Source organism: Saimiri boliviensis, chromosome 3 (genome assembly GCF_048565385.1).
Source record: "Saimiri boliviensis isolate mSaiBol1 chromosome 3, mSaiBol1.pri, whole genome shotgun sequence".
In the NCBI taxonomy this organism is placed as follows: Eukaryota; Metazoa; Chordata; class Mammalia; order Primates; family Cebidae; genus Saimiri; species Saimiri boliviensis.
Window position 1 is genome coordinate 2934743 of NC_133451.1, and position 24478 is coordinate 2959220.

Consider the following 24478-nt stretch of genomic DNA (forward strand, 5'->3'; position numbering starts at 1 on the left):
TCCTCCACACTGGGGACATAATTCCTTTTCTTAAGGCTGAAGCATTCTTGACAGCTTTGCTTCTTCAGAGCCAGCAGTGGAGAGAGAGATTCTTTTTTTAAAAAAATTATTTTCTAGTGTATGCTGGGGTGGAGGCACATGGTAGACACCTGACAGCAACCAGCATACCCCTGAGACTGATCCTTAATGGCAGACATACCTGACAGCAATAATCTAAGTGAGGGAGACTCTTATAAGACAGGTGCTACACTCTTCTGTGATTCAGCCCATCACCTTTGGTGAAGCAAGTCAGAGATCTCATCCATGCTCAAGGTGGGAGGGGATTACAGTAACTGGAGGCCTGGGGCCACTATAAAGTCTGTCTGTCACACCTACCAAGTGCCAAGCACTGGCCAGGAGAGATGCAGAGGACACTGTCCCTGCCCTTAGAGATGCTGTCTGTGGGAGGACTCTGCTGACGAGTTGGTCCCGCAGAGGCTTTGTAAGTGGAGCTGTCTTTTACCACAGAGCACATGGTCATGAGGCAGAGCTGGAGGTGAATTTGAATGTTGTTATATTCAGACATAAAGCAATTTTGCTGAGAACCAGTTGTCATGAGGTATTTACCTTACTTATCTAAAGATTATCATATTAAACTGTAACTTAAAAGGTAAAAATACATTAAGTAGGTTGATGAATATAATTTGCTCAGTAGCTGGCAGCAAGTAAGCCCGGTTTGGGTTTTCAGCTTTAACTTTTTGTTGAAATAAGTAAGCCCCAGGAGAGTGCACATACTGCAAGTGTTCACTTCGTTAATTTTTAAAAACTGAACCCCCTGTATAACCAGCAATCAATAAGAGCAATGGCAGCAGCACCGCAGAACACCGCCAGCACCTCTTTTAGTTACTTACAACTGGCCTGTCTCCCAGGACAACCAAAACAAAGGTTGATTTGCATCTTCTGCACTTTTAATGAATGGAATTACACGGGGTATGTTCTTTGCAGGTTGGTCTCTTTCACTCAACATTGCCTTCAGGAGAGTCGTCCATGTGGTTGGGTTAGAGCACAGTGTTCATTCTCATTGCTGTCGCACAGGCCACAATGCTAAGACATTTTGCTATCCATCTCCTATATGGATGGACTTTTGGGTTGTTTCCAACTGTGGTTTATGAGGAGTAGGGCTGCTATTCACATTTTAGCCTGGCTTTTTGGTGTTGGGTATAATGTGAGGAGTGGAATTGCTGAGTCATAGGGTATACATGTGTTCAACTTTTATGGATACTTCCATGTGATTTTCCAAAGTGAAACCCTGTTTTGAGATCTGGAATATTGACTGTCTTTCACTCTCCTTGGACCCTAGGGCTACAGAACTGGCTACCCTTACCGATACCCTGCTCTGAGAGAGAAGTCTAAAAAATACAGCGATGTGGAGGTTCCTGCTAGTGTCACAGGTTACTCCTTTGCTAGTGACGGTGATTCGGGCACTTGCTCCCCTCTCAGACACAGTTTTCAGAAGCAGCAGCGGGAGAAGACAAGATGGCTGAACTCTGGCCGGGGTGATGAAGCTTCTGAGGAAGGGCAGAATGGAAGCAGTCCCAAGTCGAAGACTAAGGTGTGGACGAACATTACACACGATCACGTGAAACCCTTGCTGCAGTCTCTCTCGTCCGGTGTCTGCGTGCCAAGCTGTATTACCAACTGCTTGGTCTGTGCCTACCTTACTGTTCATAGTTAGATGACGTAGAGCAAGTTGGGTAGCTGGGGCTTCGGAGGCTTTGGGAATCCAGCCTTTCTGACCCTGATATAAAGCGAACCTTCCTCATGCACTTTCTCATAGTCTGAACCTAAGTCCACTGAATGCATTACTAAAATTCGGGTAATACTATCTGCTTGAAACTGCTTAAGATGTAATGTAACTCCACAATAGTTCCAGTATATCTCCATATTCAGCAAAAATACAAAATAATTTACAAGTATTAACCTACAAATAGGAGCTCTTCTCATTTAATTCAAATTGTATTCAGGGACTCTTAATACTTCATGCACAAAAAGACACTTCAGTCCTAAACCTGATATTTTAGTGTTGTGAACTCCAGTGGTTTCAGGTCCCTAAAGCTTCTTCTTTAAGTCTTCTGTGTTTTCTTAAGCAGTTTTTCTTCGTGGCTCCCTGGCGTGTTCTCTGCTGACCCTTGTCCCCTGCCTTAGTGTTACTCCCCTGCTTTCTATCCCAAAGCCTCCGAATGCGCACCCCCAGCTGCCCTCTGCATGGACTGTTGCATGTGAGTAGACGGCCATAGTGGTGAGTCGTCTTCTGACTCCTGCTGGGTGCGGCATGACCGAAGTGCAGCGCAGGCCATCTGCAGGCACCAGCGACAGACGCTGCAAGGGGTGCTCCGTTTCAGCGTTAATCCTGCTCAGTTACTGTTTGCCCTAAGAGGTGCTCCCATGTCCTGGTGCTGAGAACTCCTCTGAAGATTGATCTTTACTCCTCCTGTAATCTACCTCTGACAGTCCACCCAGCTCTGCTTTAAACTGTAGGAGAGGCCCATTTCCAGAAGCCCCTGGAATGGAGGAGGCAGAGGCTGAAGCAGACTCAACTATGCATGACGAGTTCTAGCAGAGTTCAGTTGAAATTAGATTAGATGCTCCTAAAACCGTGGGCAACCAAATAAATAAAGTGGGGCTTTCTTTTCCCCTTATAATAGTGATTTACATTATAGATTTATTTAAAGAAAAAAGTTTTATCTTCCCCAGGTGGTCCTGGTGTTTTCCTGATGCAGTTGGTGAGAAGCCTTCATGCTCCTGAGCAGCCGTGTCACCTGGGCAGGGACCCTGTGTGGCCATGGGGCTCTGAGCGTGGGAGCACGTCTCTCTTCTCTCCTCCTGCCCTCCTTGTCTCCTTTCCCTGCTCTCTCCCTGTCTCCCCCCTTTCTTTCATTTCATTTGTTTATTTTCTACTTGTTTTACTTGTTAAAGGAAGTGGGCCTTAGAAAACAAACAAACAAACCCAAAACACCTTTCTGCGGCTGATGTGAAGCACAGTGCTCAACTGCCATGAGGAATTTTTCCAAAGTGTTTAGGCAGCAGCGCGAGTTTGACTTACCGTTAGCTTACGAAATGACTAGTCACTTTAGGTCTTTTAGTCAGTGTGCACATCCAGGAGGAGACCTTACTCCACATTTCAATGTGTTTCTTACTGTTCTGGAGTGAAACAGGTTCCATGCAGTGTACCCAGGTTGGTATATTTTAATTTATAATGATTGTTGTTACTTTCTCAAATGTGTTCAAGCTTCTGAGGTTGCTGTTTGAATGTTTTGACTAAAAATTATTTTTAATAAAACGCTGGAGTTGTTTTTCTCTGAGAAGATAACCATCAGTGAGTACCCACAGCTCCACGCCCATTTCACACTCTCCTCGCAGTGGCTCAGCATTTGACGGTTTTGTTGCTTTTTAAAAAGTTGTATGGTTTATGGCTATCTTATTGCCTCTCAAAAATATTCTGAAAGGCATAACATTTGCTGTCAAAGATGGGCTTGTTTTAATGTTCAGTGCCTACTCATGCCTTAGAATTTGATTAAAAAATCTCACAATTGATTGGAGATTAAAAAAAAATTATGAGTGGAAAGCGCAGCATGCTGACGAGATGCACTGATACTAAAGCAGCCTTTAAATATTAAGGACTCATGAAGCGCTTCAAGTTTGTTTGGGATATTTTTGTAACACTCAAAAATATTAAGTTATGTAAAATATTTGACATCACCAAACTCTTCTTCCAGGTAGCTACTGTGTAAGTGTTCATACGGTAATTTTCTTGGGTTGAAATAGTTATGCAGACAGTGCATTCTGATGCTGTCGTTTTATTTTAATGCAAAACTTTGGTGATGCCCACTCTTGCCTCACTGTGCAGGCTCCTCCCTACCCCCGGGTAGTAGCATCACATTGCTTTTCATGACCCTGTCATCTCATGCTTCCAGTTGGCTTTGGTGTTGGATGATTTTCAGAGTGGTGAACCAATGGTCTCTGAGGGACCTCACCTGCTGGTTCCAGGGGTTGTGGGGGCTCAGCTCTGTTCATCAGCCTGCGTTGTGACCCAGATTCAGCTGGGCTTTCCAGATGGTCCTGTTCCATCAGTTGTGACTTTAACTTCCACCATTAACTGGTCTTTATGTGGCTGCATCGTGCTGCCATGACGACTCTGCTGAGTGACCCAGAAGATGTGGTCATTGGTTCAGTCCTCTCTGTGATGTTCAATGCATGACCAGATGTGAAATAAACTGGACAGATTGGATGATATGTCACTTTGTCACTGTTGTTGTCATAATTCTGACTTTTCAACTGTTGTTGATATTACAGTGGACTAAAGAGGATGGACACAGAACTTCCGCCTCTGCTGTCCCTAACCTGTTTGTTCCATTGAACACCAACCCAAAAGAGGTCCAGGAGATGAGGAACAAGGTACGTCTTGCGTCGATACTCATTGGGGGCCTGGGTGTGGGATTGGAAGGGATGGCCGCTGCTTCAAGGGGAGGGTGTGTTGCTTCTAGCAGAGGACATCTGCTGTTGCTGCCACTGTCGTAACTGAAGCCATCTTTTCACACTGCTGCTGTTCTACTGCCAGTGTGAAATGTGAGCAGCAGACATTTTTTGGGCCCTGTTGATTTTGAATGGATATTTGCTCACAGGTCAGAACTGAAAGCTGCAAAACCTATTCTTAGCAAGAGCAGACTGCTGTCCCTGACTTTCAGGGTTCGTTCAAAGACTTGTGAGTGGCATTTGGTGTATCAGAGCAGGAGCCCTGCCAGTGCTCATGTCACTTGACGATGGACATGCAGGGAATGTCTCCACCAAGTTAATGACAGTGAAGATATGTGCTCTGCCCAAGTGTCTGGAAGGTGTGGGGAGCTGGGAATAGTTTCCATCCCTGCAGACTCATGCCCCACTAAGCAGGCATGGCAGTCACTCAGAACACATGGGGCCATCCTGCCTGTATGGGGCGGGGGAGAGCTGAAGTGTAGCTTCCATGTGGCTGGTTCCCAAGGGGACAAGCAGCATGGCTCCCAGGCAGCATGGCTGCTCAGGACCTTGATGTGTGCCTCTCCTTCCTGTCCTCAGATCCGAGAGCAGAACTTACAGGACATTAAGACGGCTGGCCCTCAGTCCCAGGTTTTGTGTGGTGTAGTGATGGACAGGAGCCTCGTCCAGGTGAGAGCCCGGAGTGTCTCTTACATTAGTGGGTGGTGGCTGTGTGACCGCCTGCTGCAAAGTTACTCTGAAATTGAGAGAGTGACTTTATGAGGTAAGTATTCTAGGCAACCAGCTACCTTTGTTAATACCTCATGATGAAAAACAACCCAGGCACCTTTCCTTGAGTTCTAGATGGAGCGAGCATGCTGAGGGCTGTGTCCACCCCTCTGGTCCCACCCCTTGTAATGCATGCATATGTGAGGGTGGTACATACGCCACTAGCTTTGGGGCTTAGATTCGGCCCGGGTTCGGCAGAGTTCTGTGTCAGGCACTAGGAGAGGGTGGATTTAAGGGACTCTTGTTTGGATACATATTGCTGTCTGCAACAAAGTGCTGCTTGGGTTGCAGAGGGGTGGGTGCCTGTAAATGTGGTGCACATTTACACACATTTCTACAAAATGACTACCTTGTGGCACACTGAAGATAATTGTGTAAGTAGTTATCTCTGAAAACGAACATGCCACCTGATGCTTTAAAACCTGACTCTGCAGGGGTAGATGATTGTTAGATTTGGCCAGCCGTGGTCCTGGTTTCATGTTCAGTGTCTGCACGTTTTGCCATCATCACCGCCACATTTACTGTTGACAGCTGTCCCTGCTGCATGCTCTTAGCCAGCTCCATCCTGTGCTCTCAGCTATTTCACAGGCTGGGCCTGGTGTGCTCTGGTGACTCAGTTTACTGTTTCAGGACGCACCTCTCTCTGACTGTACGGAAACTATCGAAGGGCTCGAGCGTACAGAGCAGACCTTTAGTCCCGCTAAGTCTCTCTCTTTTAGAAAGGTACTCACTGCCCTGTCCTTGACTACCTGTCGGTGCGCCTCGCTCCCCTCCCCTTCTTCCCCTCCTCGTTGTCTCTGCTCTTCAGGCATTAGTCACTGAAGTAGCTTCAAGTGGATCTTTACATTATTTGTGAGATTGTACAGAAGGTTCTGTTCTGCCTACTCAGTTCTTTCTTTTTTTTTTTGAGACAGAGTCTTGCTCCATTGCCAGGCGCCAGGCTGGAGTGCAGTGGCGTGATCTCGGCTCACTGCAACCTTGGCCTCCTGGGTTCAAGCAATTCTCCTGCCTCAGCCTCCTGAGTAGCTGGGATTGCAGGCGCCCACCACCACGCCCAGCTAATTTTTGTGTTTTAGTAGAGACGGGGTTTCACCATGTTGGCCAGGATGGTCTTGATCTCTTGATCTTTTGATCCGTCTGCCTTGGCCTCCCAAAGTGCTGGGATTACAGGCATGAGCCACCATGCCTGGCCTTGATTCTTTAATGAAAACATTTGATATGAGGTGTGATAACAATTTGCAGCATTCTAAGTTGTTGCTGAGAAGTGGCCAGTCGGAGCAGTGGGCTGCACTTCTGCAGTTCTGCACGGGACTTTGGTCAGTGCATGTTTTGTGTTTCAGAGCTGGCCTTTTCCACAGTGCTGACTGCAGACAGGCTCTTCTGGGCAGTCCGTTGGCAGTGGCCACTCCCAAGTGCCCTTCCACCCTCGCTGGTTCAACTTTGACTGTAAATGTCATGAATGTAGCCACTGAAGGTTATGTCATTGAAAGATGTCATTTCAGAGGAATGGGAATTAAGACAGCCTTTGTCAGCCCTTTTTGATAAAATGTATTTATTTTTACCTCAGAAAATCCCTAAATAACATTTGTAAATGCTGCAGAGGAGGAGGACTTAGGAGAGTTTGAAAGCGCACATCGTAATTTCCCTCTGTGCATGCACATCTAGCATGTGCAGTAGGTGGAAGGTCCGTCTGGGCTAACCCACCCCCATGGCAGGAAACCTTCCTGAGCATTTAGGCTGCTGGTGTGCAGGAGTTGGTGCCCAGGGTAGAACATGGCTGGCTGCATGGTTGAGAATCTCAGCTGAGATGTGTGTTTATCTTCTGGTCAAAGGAAATTTCCAGAACCGTTTCTTTCACTTGACACACCTTCATTGAGATGTATGTGTCACTTTAGTGGAGTGCCAGTTGCCAGATGGGAGCAGGTTTATACCAAAGATTCTGTATTCCTTTCTGTAATCCCTGCTAATAACATTATTTTGCATATTCACTTAATTCTGCAGGTCCTGGTTCCCCCTATGCTTAGAGTGTACTTTTGGCTGCCGTTCTTGGAAGAACTTCTCAGAGCAGGGAAGAAAGATGACTCTGCTTGTTGCTTGTTTTTCGTATTTTGGCACTTCGTTGTGGTCTTGTCAGTTATTCTTTCTCTCAGGTGTGTGAGGGCCCAGCTGGCCTCCTGTGTTGAGTCCACATGCAGGGCAGCACTGACATCCTTGTTAGGGCTCTCCAGAAAGCAGCTTGGGTCTCTGTGTTCAACCACCAGTTACAGCTTTGTGTGCTATGTCCCAGTGATGTTCAGATGTGGGTGTGTGTCACAGTCACCTGGGTGCTTCCTGAAAAGAGGTAGGGTCGCCACCTTCTGAACGCCGTGCTCACTGTGAGTGGCGCATCCAGATGTGATTAGCAGAGAATACCACTGTACACTGACCCCAGAGGAAGAGATGTTGACCCCCTGTCCATGAATGCTTATTCCAGCTTTTTGTTTTCTTTACCTCCCTATTTCTGAAGTTCATTTTTGCACCCTTGATCTTTATCCCACATTGGCTAAAATATTTCTTTTTTTTTTTTTTTTTTTTTGGTGAGAATGTGCTTTGGCACCATGGGAGCCCTTTACTGAGCGACTTTTTTCACTTCTTTTCATGTGGACTTCAAAAAGCAGCAATATGCTCCTTTTGGAACATGGCGCTGCATGTTGGGAAGTTGAATTTTTTCTTGACCAAGCAAGGAGGACTGTGTCATACACACTCCTCTCTAGTGCAGTGAACATGTAGATGCCTGCTTCCCATTTGAGAACCCGAGGAGTGAGTATTTGGGACTTAGGAAGCTGGAGCTTTTCTGGAAAGGACTTTACTTTGCCTTTCATGTCTCTCTCACTGGTGACAGCCATTCCCACAGTGCAGATGTTGCCTTCTGACAGAAAAAGGGACAGTGAGTCACAGTTCAAACAGCAGTTCTAAGCCCAGCCGAAGGCTGTGTTGACTTTGCTTTGGGTGTCATAAAATGTAAAAATACATGTATATGTATTTTTGAGACAGGATCTCACTCTGTTGTCCAGGCTGGAGTGTGGTCAGGCTGTCTTGGCTCAGGCAATTCTCCCATCTCAGCCTCCCGAGTAGCTGGGACTACAGGTGCACATCACCACACCTGGCTAATTTTTGTAGTTTTTGTAAAGACTGGGTTCTGCCATGTTGCCAAGGCTGGTCTCAAACTCCTGAGCTCAAGGAATCCATCTGACTCAGGCTCCAAAAGTGCTGGGCTTACAGCGTGTGAGTCACCGTGCTTGCCATAACCTGAAATAATTTTGGCTTCCTTCTGGATTTAATTGCAGGTGAACTGAGGGATTAGAGATGAAGGTGTGAGTCTACACTGCAAGCTGTTCAGCTAAGGGAAGGGCTCTGTGTTCCCATGGGCACCCCATCAGGTGCTATGTTCCCTGCCACCCTTCATGCTCTGTGGTAGAAATGCGGAGGGGCAGTAAGCCCACCCCTCGGACTCTCTCAGTGACCTGTGTTGAGCACCTAGCCTATGCATGGTCCAGCACTGGGAAGGCCAGTCCAGATCCAAGTCAGTCCTGCTTACAGATGAAAACGTGATACTCAGGTCAGCTGCTAGTGCAGGTTGCACAGCCTCAGTCAAGTATGAAAAGTTTACTGAGCCTGTGTTTTGCTTTAGAGCCTCGTCATGTGACAGGGAGGTGAGGGGTGTGGCAGGAGGGGAAGCTAGGCACATCGTGGTTTCTTGCCTGGGTCATCCACGAGTGGCATGTGTTTCTCTGCATCTCAAGCGTTGCTCTGTGTCCTTTCATCCAGAACGTGATTCTCTCTTCCTGTAACTGGTCTTAACAGCAGCTTGGCCGTTAGCTGTGGTCTTTGGAGGAGGGAGCTCTTCACCACTGGAGGAAGGGTCCTGCTGTGCCTTGGGCTTCAGCTTTCTCAGTATGAGATAGCCCAACTTGTCTTTTGGGTCATCAGAATTTGGAAGAAGGGATTTGGTGTCTCTGTGGCAGTGGATTTTTATTTTTATTTTGAGACAGCATCTTACTCTGTTGCCCAGGTGGGAATGCAGTGGTACGATCACAGCTCACTGCAGCCTCGACTTAGGCTGAAGGAATCCTCCCTCCTCGGCCTCCTAAGTGGCCGGAGCCACAGATGCACACCACCACACCTAGCTAATTTTTAAATTTTTTGCAGAGACAAGGTTTCACTATGTTGCCCAGGCTGTTCTTGAACTCCTGGGCTCAAGCAGTCCTCTTGCTTTGGCCTCCCAAAGTGCTGGGATTATAGGCATGAGCCATGGTGTCTGGCTGATAGTCGATTTTTCTTTTTCTTTTTCTTTTTTTGAAACAGAGTCTTACTCTGTCACCCAGGCTAGAGTGCAGTGGCACAATCTTGGCTCACCACAACCTCTGCCTCCCGGGTTGAAGTAATTCTCCTGCCTCACCCTCCCAAGTAACTGGGATTATAGGCATCCACCACTACACCTGGATAATTCTTTCGTATTTTTAGTAGAGATGGGGCTTCACTGTGTCGGCCAGGCTGGTCTTGAACTCTTGACCTCAGGTGATCCGCCTGCCTCAGCCTCCCAAAGTGCTGGGATTACAGGTGTGAGCCATCATGCCTGGCCTGATAGTTGATTCTTAATATTATATTTCTTTACTATTTGTAACCATTTGATTTAAATGAACTGAAGCATTTATCTCGTATCACCTTCCCATTTCATTGAAAATGATACCAGGATGCAAGTGTAGCCAGCCAAACTGCCGTTGCTGGGATGCCATCTCTAGAGTGCCATCGTGTGAGGGCTCTTAGCAGCAGTTAGCCCAGCGGCTCCTTCTTCAGATAGTGAGGCAAGCCTCTGGTCAAGGGAAAGACTTGGCTTGGGCCACAGAGCTAACCCATGTCAGACAGGACTCAGCTTTCTGTCTTGGTGAGGCAGGGTGGCTTCCACAGGAAAAGCCAGTGGGCCTCGAGTCAAGCTTGGTTCAGAAGAGGGTTCCCCTTGATCTGTTGACTGTCGAGAGTCTCCAGGCTCCCGGGCAAAGGTTGCCTATTCCAGTAGCCCATCCGTCCCTCCCGGGGTTTTATGTCACTGGTCAGTCACGGAGTGCCCCCAGACACCGGCTATGTGGTGTGCCAGGTGGTGACCACTCAGCCTATCCCAGTCAGTCCAGGCTCCCCTGTCTCTGCTTCAGGAGTAGTTGGCCCATGTGAGTTGAATTTCCGGAGTCAGCTGTGCCAGGACACTCTTCATCTCAGTGTTCACGCCTCACAGAGGAGCACTGAAGGACCAGGCCTGGCATCCAAGTGATTGTGGATTCTCCTGTTTTGATTTGGTTTTGGAAGCTGTCATTCAGTGACGTGCATGTGTGTGACTGCTGGGGAACTGTCAGGAGTGAGCTCCAGGGAATTTGGGGGACATTTTCCTGCCCCTGGCCCAACCAGGCTGCACTGTGGGCAAAGCGCTGTGCTGGGGCAGGTGGGTGTGAGTGGACCACAGTCCCTGAAGCCCACCCAGCCCACTGGGCCTGCCTGCAGGCTCTGCCTCCTGCTTGAAGATTGGCTGTGGTCTGTGAGTGCCTTTGTGCTTCGCTTTGCTTTCTTTTTTTCTTTGGTAAAATTTTCACGGTTCTCCAAATTCCTCAGCTAAACACTGGTGTCTTGGGACATTTTGTTATTTCAGTATTTTGGGATAAGTTCCAGGAACTAGTTATCAACTAACCATAGTCAAAAAGAACAGAACTTACCTGTGCTCTTAGAACATCAGCAATTCTGAGCATGCTCTACGCTGAGTGTTAAAGCTCGTGACAGTTTGTGATGTCATGAGGAAAATACTGACTTTCAAACAGTAGCAGGAAAGGGCCTCTCCCTGTTGCTCGTCAGTGAGGAGTGGGCACCCTCCCGGGGTGCTCTGTGCTCTTGGGTCTGCACTTGGGCTCTTGCTTCTGAAACCTGGAGGGCCCTGTAGGGTTTCTTCTGCAGTTAACGTCTGTTCCTCATGGCACTGACCTGTGTTTCCACATCTACCACTGAAGGCTGCAGCTCATAGGCCTTGGGCCCATGGCGGTACAGTCTTAGCGGTGTCTGTTCCTGGAAAGCCTCCTGCCCCCACCCCCCTGCCCCACCTGCAGCCTGTCTGGGAGGAGGGAGAGTCCCTACTGGGCTGGGCTCCTGCAGACCAGACATCCCTTTCATCCACAGGGAGAGCTGGTGACAGCCTCCAAGGCCATCATTGAGAAGGAGTACCAGCCCCACGTCATTGTGAGCACCACAGGCCCCAACCCCTTCACCACGCTCACAGACCGTGAGCTGGAGGAGTACCGCAGAGAGGTGGAGCGGAAGCAGAAGGGCTCCGAAGGTGAGTTCTTGTGGTACTGGGCACACCCTGGGAGCTTCTCTGGGGTCCGGGTGCTGGCTGTGGGCGGTGGTGCGAATAGTCACATGATCAAAGACAGACCTTTCGTTTGGTTAAGACCAGAACTTTATTCAGTACTTATTTCCAAGCTAGTCACTTGGGCCAGAATGGAAGAAATTGCAAAGTTAGGCATACTTGTGAGTGGCCCTGGCGAGGAGGGACACGTGGCTTGTGGTGGCCACTCACAAGCATCTGTGTCGTGTACTAAGGTACGGCGGGGCCCCTCTGCCAAAACAAGCCTGGGCCTGAAAATGTTCCACCGTGGCCCCATCCAGCAGCTGTGACGAAGGCAGGGGCGAGAAGAGACACAGAGCTCCGAGCGGGAGGGCACTGGTCCTTCTCCAAGCACATCTGTCCACGTGGAGTGACCAGAACATTGACAAAAGAATTCACTAATTTGGATTAGTTAGTAGGAAAGCCAGCCTGAATATGTGTGTGTGTGTGTGTGTGTGTGTGTGTACATATATATATATATATATATATACACATATACATTTTTTCTTTTTTGTTTGAGACAGAGTCTCTGTCACCAGGCACCAGGCTGGAGTGCAGTGGCGTGACCTCGGCTCACTGCAACCTCCACCTCCTGGGTTCAAGCAATTCTCCTGCCTCAGCTTCCTGAGTAGCTGGGACTACAGGCGTGCACCACCACACCCAGCTAATTTTTTTGTATTTGTAGTAGAAACAGGGTTTCACCATGTTGGCCAGGATGGTCTCAATCTCTCGACCTCGTGATCTGCCCGCCTCGGAATCCCAAAGTGCTGGGATTACAGGCGTGAGCCACCGCGCCTGGCCCAGCCTGAATATGTTTTTAAGAGACATTTGTTTCTTTTACAAACACAGTATTTCTGTCTGTTGAAACCTCACTGGGGAAGCTCTGTGAAGCTGGGGAAGTGAAGCTCTGATTTCAGCAGACAGAAATCAAACCTAGTTGGTTTGATTCATTCATGTTAATTGTGGCTGAGCAGTCATCATGCCGGGGACATGCTGAGTGCTGTCGTGTATACAGTTCATTCTCAAAGTGGGAGATAGGTTGTTTTCCCCCATTTGGAGCAGAGGAGTAGGGGGCTCAGCCGCAGGGTGGCTCTCAGGAACGAGGCTCTGCGTGGCCCTGATTTGGACAGAAGTGCACTCCCTTCCTCACTAACTCTTCAGTCACAGCAGTCAGCCCCGGCCTCTGCAGGGGGACGCTCTGAACGGCCTTACTGTGCTTGTGTGTAGGGCTGGGTGTTTCTGACAGAAATCCTCTTTCTCCATAAACCTCGAGGGTCTCCCGTGCAGGTGTGGTCACAGGCCTGAGGGTGATGACAGGGTCACGACAGCTGTCTGTTCAAAATATGAGACCTGCTGATCCTAAGCTATTAATCTAAACTTCTTAAATAAAGACGGAGATGGAAGGAGTGAGGATAGTGTTGATCCATATTTTTCCTGAAATGAGAAGTAGACTTGGAATTTTCTATATCCAGGATCCTAGTTCCTGCTTTTTTTTCTTCTGGTCCTTACTGGCATTTTTCACTTTAAAAAATAAAAATACGCACTACAGTTGCCAGGTTTAAATTATTGGGCTAAAACGCCCTCCCACAGAAGTAAAATCAAAATAATGCTCATGTGATGTCCCTTGCGGTGGTGCGTAGGGACTCAGGACCCTTGGCCACCTGCTGGGCAGGGAGAAGGCAGGGAGGGAAGGGCTCCCTACTCGCACAGGACAAGTGGTGACGGGCCAGGGCACAGCATCTGAGTCCATCAGAGGCAGCTCTGGCAGATCCGCTTTGAAATAAGAATAGAAATGAATTTTTTGTTTGAAGTCGGTTAAGTTTCTCGGAAATTCACATCAGTCAACACCCAGGTCACAGCTCCCTTTATCCTCTCTTGGTAGGACTAAGGGAAAGAGTTGAGAGAGCCCTACCTTCTCATAACGCAGCTGGGCGGGCTCCCCATCTGGCAAGGAGGTGGGTGCTGGCCCATGGCGCCCACAGCTCCTACCATATCCTTCTTGCTTCTCCGCAGAGAATCTGGATGAGACTAGAGAACAGAAAGAAGAGAGTCCTCCAGACCAGCCTGCGGTCCCCCACCCACCTCCCAGCACTCCCATCAAGCTGGAGGAAGGTGAGCTCTGGGTGGCAGTGGCTGCCCCAATGTGGGAGGGTGCACGGCTCGTGCGCGCTGTGACTCAGTGTGTCGGGAGTTGTGTTAACATCAATGCAGAAGCGTGTGCTTGCATCAACGCCAGGACGTGACACCTCTCTCCTCCTGTGTTGGTTCTGTCCTGGGTAACTCCAGGCAAAACAGACTTGTAAGTGATCTGTGACCAGGTAGGAAGGCCAACCTCAGAGATCGGAACCCACCGTGGTTGCTGGTGTCAGCAGTGCCCGTTGCTCGCACACACCTCATGCTGTGTTGTCATGCAGACCCCACCTTCGGTGGTGCCCTCCGCCGTGTGAGCCGCACGCCGGCTGTCTCAGCCACCATGTGTCTGTGGCGTGTGATCCCGGGTGTCTGTCCCTTGGTCTCGTACATCTGTGTCTCTTGTGAAGCCCGTGGCCCTGCCTTTCTTCTTCTGTAACCCGATGGCTGTGACTGAATGCATAGATTCTCTCCTTGTGCTTTTTCTTCCTGTGGCTGCATCACAAACAGGAGACGGCTGCGCTAGAGAGTACCTGTTACCCTAGTAAGTACCGCGCCGCCTCCGCGCTCTGCCGGTGCCCTGTGCTTCGCCTCATTCTCCTGCTGCTTTGTTGTTTATTAAGTTTTGTTTTCTGTTTATTTAAAATAAAAACAGAAAGCCCCTTTTTTGTACCCAGTCCCTCGGAGGCCTTCCCGGAAGTGGCTCAGTCACCTGAGCACTGTGCTGCCTTTAGCGGCAGCGGGCGCCTCCCTCGGGACCTGTACACCCCTAGGTTTGCCGCCGGGGCACTCTGGGCCTCAGAGGTTCTTACCTCCGGCCGTAGAGGGTCTCTTTGGATTGCTTGGTGGGAGGGTTTTACCACATTGAATCAGATGTAAGTGCAGCTTAGTTCAGACAGAGTGGGGCTCTGCCACCTGCTGCGTGGGGTCAGACTGCTTTGGACCTTTGCTGAAGCTGGGACTGGGAATTGGAGGTGGGCAGAGGCGTGGATATTGGACCCTTTTAAAGCAGTGTGACGTTCGCTCAGATGAAAGGCAGCTCTCCAGAGCGAGCGCCCTGGGGCAGCCTCCATCCTCTCGCATCAGCCGCCCCGTGCCCAGCAGAGTGGGCCCCACCTCCTCAGGGGAGAAGAGAGGCGCCTGTGAGCCCACCGCCCTCTCTCCGGCCCTTAGGAAGTGTGGCCCGGAATTAGCACGGGCAGCTGGCGGGGTGGTGGCGCTTCCAGCTTCCCACAGGTAAAGCACTGAGGGTTTAGGGCCAACGCCTCCTGTGCTGCTCCTAACCGCTCAGCTGACTCCCCCCGGCCGTGATGTGTGGCTTGATTTTTAAACACTAAACAGCTTGTGGTGCCTAACCTGTAAGTCGCTGGTAACTTTGTAGGCTGTTTACAAATGGACAAAGCGGGTGCCCATGTGAGTGCAGAAGGAAGGTACCCCCAGGTCGTGTCCTTAGGGGCACTGTGCTCCCTCACAGACGTCCACTCCTGACGCTGGCTGGTTTTTGCCCCCACTCCTTGCCTTACAGGCTGTCTCTTTCCTTTTAATTAACTTCCAGCCTAAAAGGCTTTTTCAGTGTTGACATCACACACACGTGCGTGGGAGTTAAGCACGATTTTCTACTGGCCGTTTTGGGGGAGACCAGGTGTTGTAGACCCAAGTTTAGACTTGACTTTAAGACTCCCAGTACATGCCCTTAGGGTGACTGGGCAGCCTTCTCTTCACACGATGGCAGCGGGACGTCCTACTTGAGCTGTCCTTAGCTCATGCTGCCGTCTGCTGTCTTTCCGGCGGGGGCACCCAGGCTGGGACGGGTGTGGCCGTTGTCAGCACACTGCCCACCAGAAGGAGCTAAAAACCAAGTCTGTGTTGTTCTGTGATACTAGCTCCATCCAGCCTTACAGCAGAGTAGCTCCTATTTTAAGTTTCTTGTCTTAGTAGAAATCCGTAGAGTAAAATGGCAGTTTCCTGTGCAGGGAGCCCCCATCTCAAGCTGCCCGTTTAGATCTGGGCAGGAACCCTTAACCTCATCTCTCACCTCACCCACCAGACCTTCTGCCGGAGCCGACTACTGGAGATGACAGTGATGCCGCCACCTTTAAGCCGACTCTCCCCGATCTGTCCCCCGACGAGCCTTCAGAAGCACTTGGCTTCCCAATGTTAGAGAAGGAGGAGGGAGCCCATAGACCCCCAAGCCCCACTGAGGCCCCTACTGAGGCCAACCCCGAGCCAGCCCCAGCCCCGGTGGCTGAAGAGCCTGCCCCCTCAGCTGCCGAGGAGGGGGCTGCTGCGGACCCTGGCAGCGATGGGTCTCCAGGCAAGTCCCCATCCAAAAAGAAGAAGAAGTTCCGTACCCCGTCCTTTCTGAAGAAGAGCAAGAAGAAGAGCGACTCCTGAAGGCCCCGCGCTAACGCCGTCCTGTCCGGAGCCGCCCTGGCTCTGCCAGAGTCCCCGACTGCGTCTCGTGCTCTGTCCTTGTGTAACGGAATGCAAAAAGCCAAGCCCTCCGCTAGCTAGAGGCCCCTTCTCGTGACCAGCCCTGTGCGTCCCGGGGCTGGCCGAGTGCGTGCTCTGCAGCCCCGCCCCGCCCCTTACCCTCTCAGCCCCAGCTTCTGGGGAAGACGTGCCCTCCCTACAGGTGGGAGGCACTGAGTCTTGGTTCTGGCTGGAAGGTACCAGGGGCTTCTGCCGGTTTTGGCGACAGGCGTCACCCTCCTGAGTCTTCACCTCTCCCACTGTCCTACCTGTTAGGAAATCACATTCTGTCTCTGCTTGGCTTCCCCTTCACCCTAAGGTCTCAGGTGACGGACTCAGACTCCTGGCTTCATGTGGCATTCTCTCTGCTCAGTGATCTCACTTACATCTATATACAAAGCCTTGGTTCCGTGAAAACACTTGTGTGCCCACCAGCGGCCTTGAAGAAGCAGGTCTGGGCCAGATGCTGGGCAGGAAACGCCAGCAGCAGATGGGCCTGTGTGCACCCAGCACGACACTATGCATGGTCTGACCAATGATCCCTCGACCAGAACCACATTCAGGAGCTCACAGTTTCTTTTTCACTCGGGTCTCTGGATTCCTGTCGTAGGGAAGGTATATCAGGAGGGGAAGAGTCCTTTCTAGAATTTTCTTTCAGCAGGTTTACAATTGAGCTTACATTTTTGACTGTGAACATGAACAGGCTGTTTTTTGCTTTTTGCTTTCCAGACCCCGCAGCAGAGCACTTTTCACTTGAGGAGGTTTCAGGGCATCTTGTTCTCAGCTTAACTCAGCCAGAAAGAGTCCCTAGTTGTGATAAAGGGAACTTGTGGAGGGCGGCCCCGGGGCCTCTCGACATCTCTGTCCTCCCTGCGCTGCTTGGCTGGTCACTGTTACTCTCACTTCCCGGGAAAAGTGCTCAGAACTGCCGAGCAGGAACTGGAGGGGATCCATTTCGGGAGCTGCCCCGGTAGCAGCCTGACTGGGTGCAGGCAAGCTTGTGTGGGACAGGCCCTGGCAGAGCTGGTGCCGGATGTAGGCTCAGGTCCTGGGCATGACGGACCAAGCCACTGTGGGTCCCACCGATTGGACGGCTGTGTGAGCACCGGGCTGCCGCATGGCACTGGCCGCTGCCTGGAGCTTGTCTGCGCCGCAGGGCCTGCTACATGGGCAAGCTGCTGCTTTCCTTCTGTGCCGTTTTGTTGCCGAGGCAGAATGAAAGTCCTTAACTGGGGACTCTTCCCTGACCCCTCCTTTCGTCCCTCCCTTTATCCCACATATGCAATGACTTTTAATTTTCACTTTTGTAGTTTAATCCTTTGTATTACAACATGAAATATAGTTGCATATATGAAAACAGACTTGGAAGGACAGGTCCTGAATGTCCTTTCTCCATTGTAACATGTTTTACTCACAAATAAAATTCTTTAAGCAATCTCCGTGTCTACAGCTGGGAAGCAGTTTTACATTTGAATTTCTTTGTTCCCAAGTTTGTCTCCTGCGCCGAAAGACCTCCCGAGTGTTCACGTCTTGATAAAATGTCATCTGCAGCTATGGGCGTGGGAAGACGTGCCAGCCCAGCACTCCCGTCGTCCCTCCCCATGCCCAGCACTCCCGTTGTCCCTCCCCATGGGAGCTCAAGGTGGTCAGGGAGCTGCTGGCCTGTCCTTGTGCCATGGTCCCAATGTCACCGTCCCTGTGTTCATGTCTGATGGGGAAGGCTCTTTGCTGGGGACAGTGTGCCAGGGTGTGGGGCACACTGCCAGATGCCACCTGGCCAGGGCTGACCCCAGCCTTAGAGGGGCCTGCTTGAGTCCCCAGACTGCTACTGTGCAGAGGGTGAAACTGAGGGCCTCGAAGAGCCTTGGACCCTTCGGGTCAGTAGAGCCATTCATTCAGCTCCAGCGGCCTCTCCCGGTGAGGGCAGCGAGGCACGGCTACGTATGGAGAAAGCCACTTGGTATAAAATAGCTGCTTTATTTTGTCATCAGAAACCTGGTGCATAGTTTAAAAAAACAAACAGAAACCCGGACAGCCTTGCAGTGCTACCGCTCGGAGTCATAAAGGAGTGAGCCCAGAGGAGCTGCCCAGGTCTCCTGCTGGGGGGCCGGCCCCCACCCACTGGATCTCTCTGGACTAGGAGCGGGGTCAGGCTGTGGGCAGGGGCCTGGCCCAGGCTTCCACTCCATGCCTGGCGCCTGCAGCCTGCGAGCAGTGGCTCAGCTACTCAGCCTTGAGCATCTGTGCTGGACAACTCAGCTTCCGCAGGAGGAGGAAGGGGAGCAGGAAGAGCCCAGACCACGCAGTGAAGCAGGCCTGGGCCCCGGCCAGCCAGTACACTGCGGAGAGACGTCGGTGTTACCCAAACCCCGAGGGGGCTGGCACTGGGGAGACGAGAGCAAGTGCCCAGCCTGCCCCAGCACCATCCTACACCCTCACCTGAGGCAGCCACCAGGGGCCCCGCAGCCCTAGCGAGAGCACCCAGGCTGCGCAGTGTGCCCATGACTGTGCCCTTCTGCCCTGGCGAGCCTGTGGGAAGAGATGCGGTCAGGGGCCGCTGCCCTTCTCCCACCTGGGTGGCTTCAGCCGAAGGAAGGGCGCTCACCATAGCCGGCGACCACAGAGGACAGGCAGGGCACCACAACTGCAGCGGCTGGTGGGGAACATCCAGGAGGCGCCAGTCAGCACAGGGGAGGGTGCGTAGCCCCGCCCCTGCTGCCCATCATCGGATCCCTTGCCAGGGCAGGGCCACTCACCAAAGGAGTAGAGCAGCAGGCCCAGGCCCAGCATGGGCAGAGAATGGCCCCAGCCGATGAGGAGGAAGGCAGGCACCAGCAGCAGGAGGGCCTGCGGGGGGGCACGGTGGCCTCAGCATAGCCCACACCTTGCAGGGTTCAGGGGACCACCTGCCACCCGATTTGGAGGAAGCTCCCTACCCGCTTCACAGCCGCGACTTCCCCGCCAGGGTGGATCCGCCGGGCATAGGCACCCTGGATGGTGGCCATGGTGAGGCCAATGAGGAAGAACATCTTTCCCTGCTGCAGGCTGGGAGCGGGTGTGTTAGTGCCCAGCCCTGCCGGCTGACCCTGGGGCAGGGCCACCTGGGGCAGGGCCAGGGCGAGAGTGGCTGCCAAGGCTTCCTGGGGATGGGGGTTGGGAGGGTCATCCCTGAAGCAGGGGGCATTAGTTCGGGGCGACAGCAGGCCATCCCCAGATGGGGACCCACCTGCTGAACTGGAAGCGCTGGTGTGTGAGGAAGCTCAGTGTATACTCCAGGCCCGAGAACAGGAAGAGGTAGAGGAAGTAGACGAGGCCCAGGCGGCGCAGGCTGTGGAGCCCTGTGGAGAGGTAGAGGGAGCTGGGAAGGCAACCACAGCCGGGATGGACCCCACACAGGCAGCCCAGGGGACGGCCGGCCCCACACTTGGGTGGGTTGGGTCCTTACTGTCTCCAGCAGGTGGGTCCTGGCCTCGCGCGACAGCGGAGAAGCGCAACAGGGCCAGGGGGCTGAGCAGATCGGCAGCACCGCGGAACCCCAGGGCGATCGAGGGTGCCTGTGGGGATGGGATTGGAGAGCCTGCGGCCCAGGGACAGACACGGCCTCTGTACCTCACAGGGTGCCACAAGGGACTGTGGCCTCGAGCCCCAACACCAGGAGGGAGCAGCCCAGCCTTCCTGGCATCTGGGGCTGGCACACGGGGGCATCCTACAGAGCTATGGAACCAAGCCCCCAGCCCCTGGGCCCGTCGGTCCAGACCACAGTCCTACCCGTTTCTCCACGGGCAGCGTCTCCGGCAGGAAGCAGAAGATGAACAGCAGGTCAGATGCTGCGAAGAGCAGGGCAAACCAGGGCGCCATTTCTACAGGCAGGGAGGCTCCAAGCATAGGGCCTAGGGTGAAGCCCAGAGAGAAGGCGAACCCGATGACCGCCTAGGGAAAAGACCACCTGAGCTGTGCAGGGAGACCCCAGGCCCAGAAGTCCCCACCCCGATCCCACAGGTCCAGCCTGTGCGCTTACCATGCCTTGGCTTCGGGCCAGAGGCGAGCCCAGGTCAGCAACGATGGCTGTGGAAAGGCTGACGTTCCCCTTGCTGATGCCCCCAATCAGCCTGGAGGCCAGGAAGGCCGCAAAGCTCCGAGAGGTGGCCCAAACGGCATAAGAGGTGGCCACACCCGTCTGCCCAGGGGCAGGGGTCAAGGGGCATGGGCCGTCACTTGAGGCCAGGAGTGGCTCAGAGTGGGGCTTGGCAACCCAGGCAACACCCCTCAACCCTGCCCTATTTTCAAGGACCCGAGGGGCACTTGTGTTCTCAGTGCCTCCCTAGGGGCCAGGAGCAGCTCCCTGAAAGCCTGGCTGTACAACAGGAGCCACGAGTCCCCCAGAGAACCCCCTCCAGGATGTGATGAGGGACAACCAGTGGCCGTGAGTGGCCCACAGCCACCTCCCTCTCCCTACTGTTCCACCTAACCCCACGGGGCTCCCGGCTGGGTGGGTGGAGGCTCCCCCATGGCACCTAGATCCAGGGACATACCAGGGACAGTAGCATCATGGGGCGCCTCCCCAAGCAGTCAGAGGTGGCCCCAGTGAGGGGTGCAGAGAGAAACTGCAGGACAGAGAAGGCCGAGCCAATGAGACCTGAAAGAGACATGCCACCGTCATGGGGCTGCCTTGCACCACGAGCTGTGGTCTCAGGGCCCTCAAAGCCAATGTCCAGCTCCGTCCTGAGGGTCCAGCCGTGCTGACCGCACACTCACAGGCCACAGTCCTTGAGCCGAGGCGGCCCCAGTGGAGAGATGAGAAAGGATGTGCACATGAGCCGAAGAGGCAGGGGATCATGCCCAAGAGCCAGATGTGTGGGCAAGGGCTCCAGATTGATGCCAGCCCAGGGAGTGGGAAGGGAAGGACCGAGAATTGAGAAGGGGCCTGGTCTGGAGTTAAGACCCTAGAGGGCCTGCCAGGGGCACGGAGCCAGCCGTACCTCCGAACAGGACGCTGTTGTACCTCTTCTCCACTGGCATCCCGATGGTGTTGGCAAACCAGTCCACCCCACGCTGCCAGGAGCCATAGAGGGGATCCTAGGGGATGAGGAGGCACAACAAGGGCTGGGGAGGTCCGATGGGCCTGGGGGCCTGGGGGCACTGCGGGCCGCAGAACAAGTACTCACGTGGGCACGGCCGTGGCTCTCCAACAGCCCGGGCAGCAGGGGCAGCAGCAGCGTGAAGGCCAGGAGGTCCAGGAGGAGGCCAAGGAAGATGACGGTGACCACACGGCGCTCCGGCGGCTGCTGGCGGATGGGTGGGCGCGGGGTGCAGCCTCCACCCCCTCCCCATCCCATGGTGGCTGCTCCAACCTGGCCTGGCTGGGATGCGGCAGGTTGGGTGAGGGGGGAAGCCGAGTCCTGCAGGGCCCGCTACACCCCGACCCCTGATAGCCGGCGAGCGCCCTACATCTCTGACAGCAGGGTCTCAGGCCTACCCGACACAGGGGCCGTTCTGGGCTGCGCGATGCCCCCGCCCCGACCCAGGCAGCAGGAAACAAGAGCTTCGAGGGTTGCGAAAGAAATCGCAGCCGCAAAGGCAACGGTCCCCAGGGACCGGGATGAGGACGTCGCGGTCTCGGCTCCACCCCGCCTCACGGCCACGCCTCCCACGCCCTCGTAACAGAGCGGGAGAGGCAACTTGAGGCCGGGGAACTCGAACCCCAACCCTAGCCCACAGCCCCAGATTCAGGCCCTTGGCCCAGGCTCGGCCTCCTTGGTGGGGACCATAGCGTACACACCGGACGCGGGAGCGCCCCCAAGCCCGCGAGCCCCCGGTCCCGCTCCCTAATCCTGCGCACCCCTGGTCCCGCCCCCCAAAGCCGCCACCCCACACGCCCCCGGTCCAGCTCCCCATCCCCGCGCGTCGCCCACCCCACCCACACCCGGCTCGTCCCCGTCCCGCCCCGCACCTGCCGCGGCTGCGTGCTCGGGACCGACGTCGCGGAACTAAGCGCGAGGCACGCTGCCGGGGGCGGGGACGGCCACGCCCCGGAAGTGACGAACATCTCGTACGCCGTCTTCCGGCCGGAGGCAGTGACGAATTCGCGTGGGCCTCGCGACTCGCTGATCGGCTGCGGTTTAGCAGCGCCCTGACCCGAGCGGAAGAGCTGTTGGGGCGAGGACGGGTTCCGCGTGACCCCGAGGCCGAGACTCCCGGCCTGGCCCCTTGGGCCCACGCCACGCGCCCGGCCGAGCGGACGCGTGGGTCTGAGGTGCGGGTGCGGGTGCGGGGCCTCCAGCGAGCGCCGGCGCAGCCTCTGCCCCACGCCTCTGCGCCCTGCGGGCCTGGCCTTCCTCGTGGAAGTACCGCGGGCTTCGGGGTCTCACCCGGGGGGCTGACTCCTGCCACACGTACAGCGGCGGCCTCGGGCCTGGGGCGGCAGCACAGCCACTCTGCTCGGAGCTCGTGGGCTGACCCGCTGTCTCTGTGCAGCTACTTTTTCTGTGTCTGCTGCTGAGCCTGAAGTCCCAGGACAGGCGGCCGAGGAGGAAGGATGGTGTGGGTTAGGTGGGCAGAGACAGTGAAAGCCACGGGACCCGGTTGCCACCTTTTCGGCGTCCTGGGCCTCGGCCTGCAGCCCCGCTCCCTGGGTCACCGAAGGAGGAGCTGGCGCTCTTGCTGGACACAGAAGCACCTGGCCCAGCGCTGGAGGAAACGGTCCCCCTCGACTGGAGGAGCTTTGGGCCTGGCTGCTGCCCCTGCCCGTGCCCGTGCTCCAGGGCCAGCACACTCACGGAACCGCGCCGACACCTGGCCTGCAGCCAGCTCCCACCTCCCTCCCACCTTCTGTAATGTCCGCGGCTCTCTTCTGGCGGACCCCAACCAGATACACATGGGGAAAGGAATCAGGCGGCACACATTCTGCCTAACAGATGCAGCTTTCCGCCTGCAGCCAAAAGACAATCTGTTATTAGCTCTTTCCCCAGAGGACAGGCATCCCTATGAAACTGCCATTGCAGAATTTTAACAGACGAAAGATCTGACCTAACCAGCCCCATCTTGCTTATAACCTCCAGGCTGCCCTTGTTCATTCCTGGGCATAGGCTGAACTAACTTTGGGAGGACCTTAATCTAAGACGAAGGTGCTCACAGCCCTTTCCCAAAAGAAACCGTTCCTGGGGACTTGACTCCCTTTGTGGGACTAACAGATGAGCCGCAAGGTTAGAAATTATGGTTTAGGAGTCATGCAGCTGGAGGCTGCAGGATTCTAACCCTCCCCAAACTGTTGCTGGGGCTAACATCACTATTGTAAAGCCCAAGACGACTGAGATATTTTGCGACCCTCCCTGCGCTTGATGAATCAGCTGGCACCACCTAGGCTCTTCCGATCTTCTGGCCCCCACCCAGAGAACAACTTTGAATCCCTGATTTCATGTCTGACCCAGTCAGTCAGCACTCCTGACTCACTGACTGCCCCCACCCACCAAGTTATCCTTAAAAACCGGCGCAGTGGCGCTCATCTGTAATCCCAGCACTTTTGGACACACGAGGTCAAGAGATTGAGACCATCCTGGCCAACATGGTGAAACCCCGTCTCTACTAAAAATACAAAAATTAGCTGGGCATGGTGGTGCGCACCTGTGGTCCCAGCTACTTGGGAGGCTGAAGCAGAATTGCTTGAACCCGGGAGGCAGAGGTTGCAATGAGCTGAGATCACACCACTGCACTCCAGCCTGGTGACAAAGTGAGACTCTGAAAACAAAAAACAAACAAAAAAAACCCTCTAATCCCCAAATGCTCAGGGAGACTAAGTAATAAAGTCCAGTCTCCCGCACAGCTAGCTCTGCATGAGTTACTTTTTCTCTATTGCAAATGCCCTGTCTTGAAATTGGCTCTGTCGAGGTAACCCCACTGGGTGGTTACACCTTTACCCATGCTTCCAGGTGGATCGCCCGCCCTTTTCAATGCCGGTATGTTCTGTCCGGGAATGGATAACAGGGCCTCAGTGGAGAGCCTGGTGCCTGCTGGTCCCACTTTTTCCTGCCCTGTTCTTTTCCTCTTTGCTTGGACAGTTGGGCGACTGCCCCGAGTGCAAGGGCTTGGTGAATTAAAGTGCAGTAGCCGTGTGGCAGAGAAAATGTGTAGGTGGGTGAAACCCTGCAGCCATAGGTGTTAACGGCATCCTGGGCCTACACAGGGACAAGGGGGATA

The 24478-nt window shown here is 53.6% G+C and overlaps 2 protein-coding genes across 10 annotated transcripts in view; one reads left to right on the forward strand and one right to left on the reverse strand.

Moving 5' to 3' along the window:
* ADD1 (adducin 1) overlaps nt 1-17732 on the forward strand; it is a 78887-nt gene extending 61155 nt beyond the window's left edge. Inside the window, exons 10-17 of one of the 8 annotated variants that reach the window (XM_039468328.2) lie at nt 1340-1684; nt 4333-4434; nt 5092-5181; nt 5911-6003; nt 11476-11632; nt 13697-13795; nt 14324-14357; nt 15861-17732. In XM_039468328.2, the coding sequence (XP_039324262.1) occupies nt 1340-1684; nt 4333-4434; nt 5092-5181; nt 5911-6003; nt 11476-11632; nt 13697-13795; nt 14324-14357; nt 15861 (921 nt within the window). In that variant the 3' untranslated portion in view covers nt 15862-17732. The remainder of the gene's footprint in view (nt 1-1339; nt 1685-4332; nt 4435-5091; nt 5182-5910; nt 6004-11475; nt 11633-13696; nt 13796-14323; nt 14358-15860) is intronic. The other 7 variants (XM_039468331.2, XM_039468324.2, XM_039468330.2 and 4 more) reach the window with 7 other exon arrangements.
* A 510-nt stretch (nt 17733-18242) lies between these two features.
* Nucleotides 18243-22320, reverse strand: MFSD10 (major facilitator superfamily domain containing 10). Of its 2 annotated transcripts, XM_039468334.2 has the most exons (13): nt 22236-22320; nt 21451-21645; nt 21265-21361; nt 20818-20921; nt 20304-20462; nt 20054-20215; nt 19731-19839; nt 19512-19623; nt 19222-19330; nt 19042-19132; nt 18891-18938; nt 18725-18814; nt 18243-18624 (listed from the first exon to the last, which is right to left on the reverse strand). In XM_039468334.2, exons 2-13 carry the CDS (start codon nt 21619-21621, stop codon nt 18509-18511), a joined length of 1368 nt encoding a protein of 455 aa, XP_039324268.2. In that variant the 5' UTR covers nt 21622-21645; nt 22236-22320; the 3' UTR covers nt 18243-18508. The 2 variants fall into 2 exon arrangements, with proteins under 2 accessions (XP_039324268.2, XP_074251910.1); XM_074395809.1 differs by lacking the exons at nt 18243-18624; nt 18725-18814; nt 18891-18938 and having other exon boundaries at nt 19222-19425.
* Between the last annotated feature and the right edge of the window lie 2158 nt (nt 22321-24478).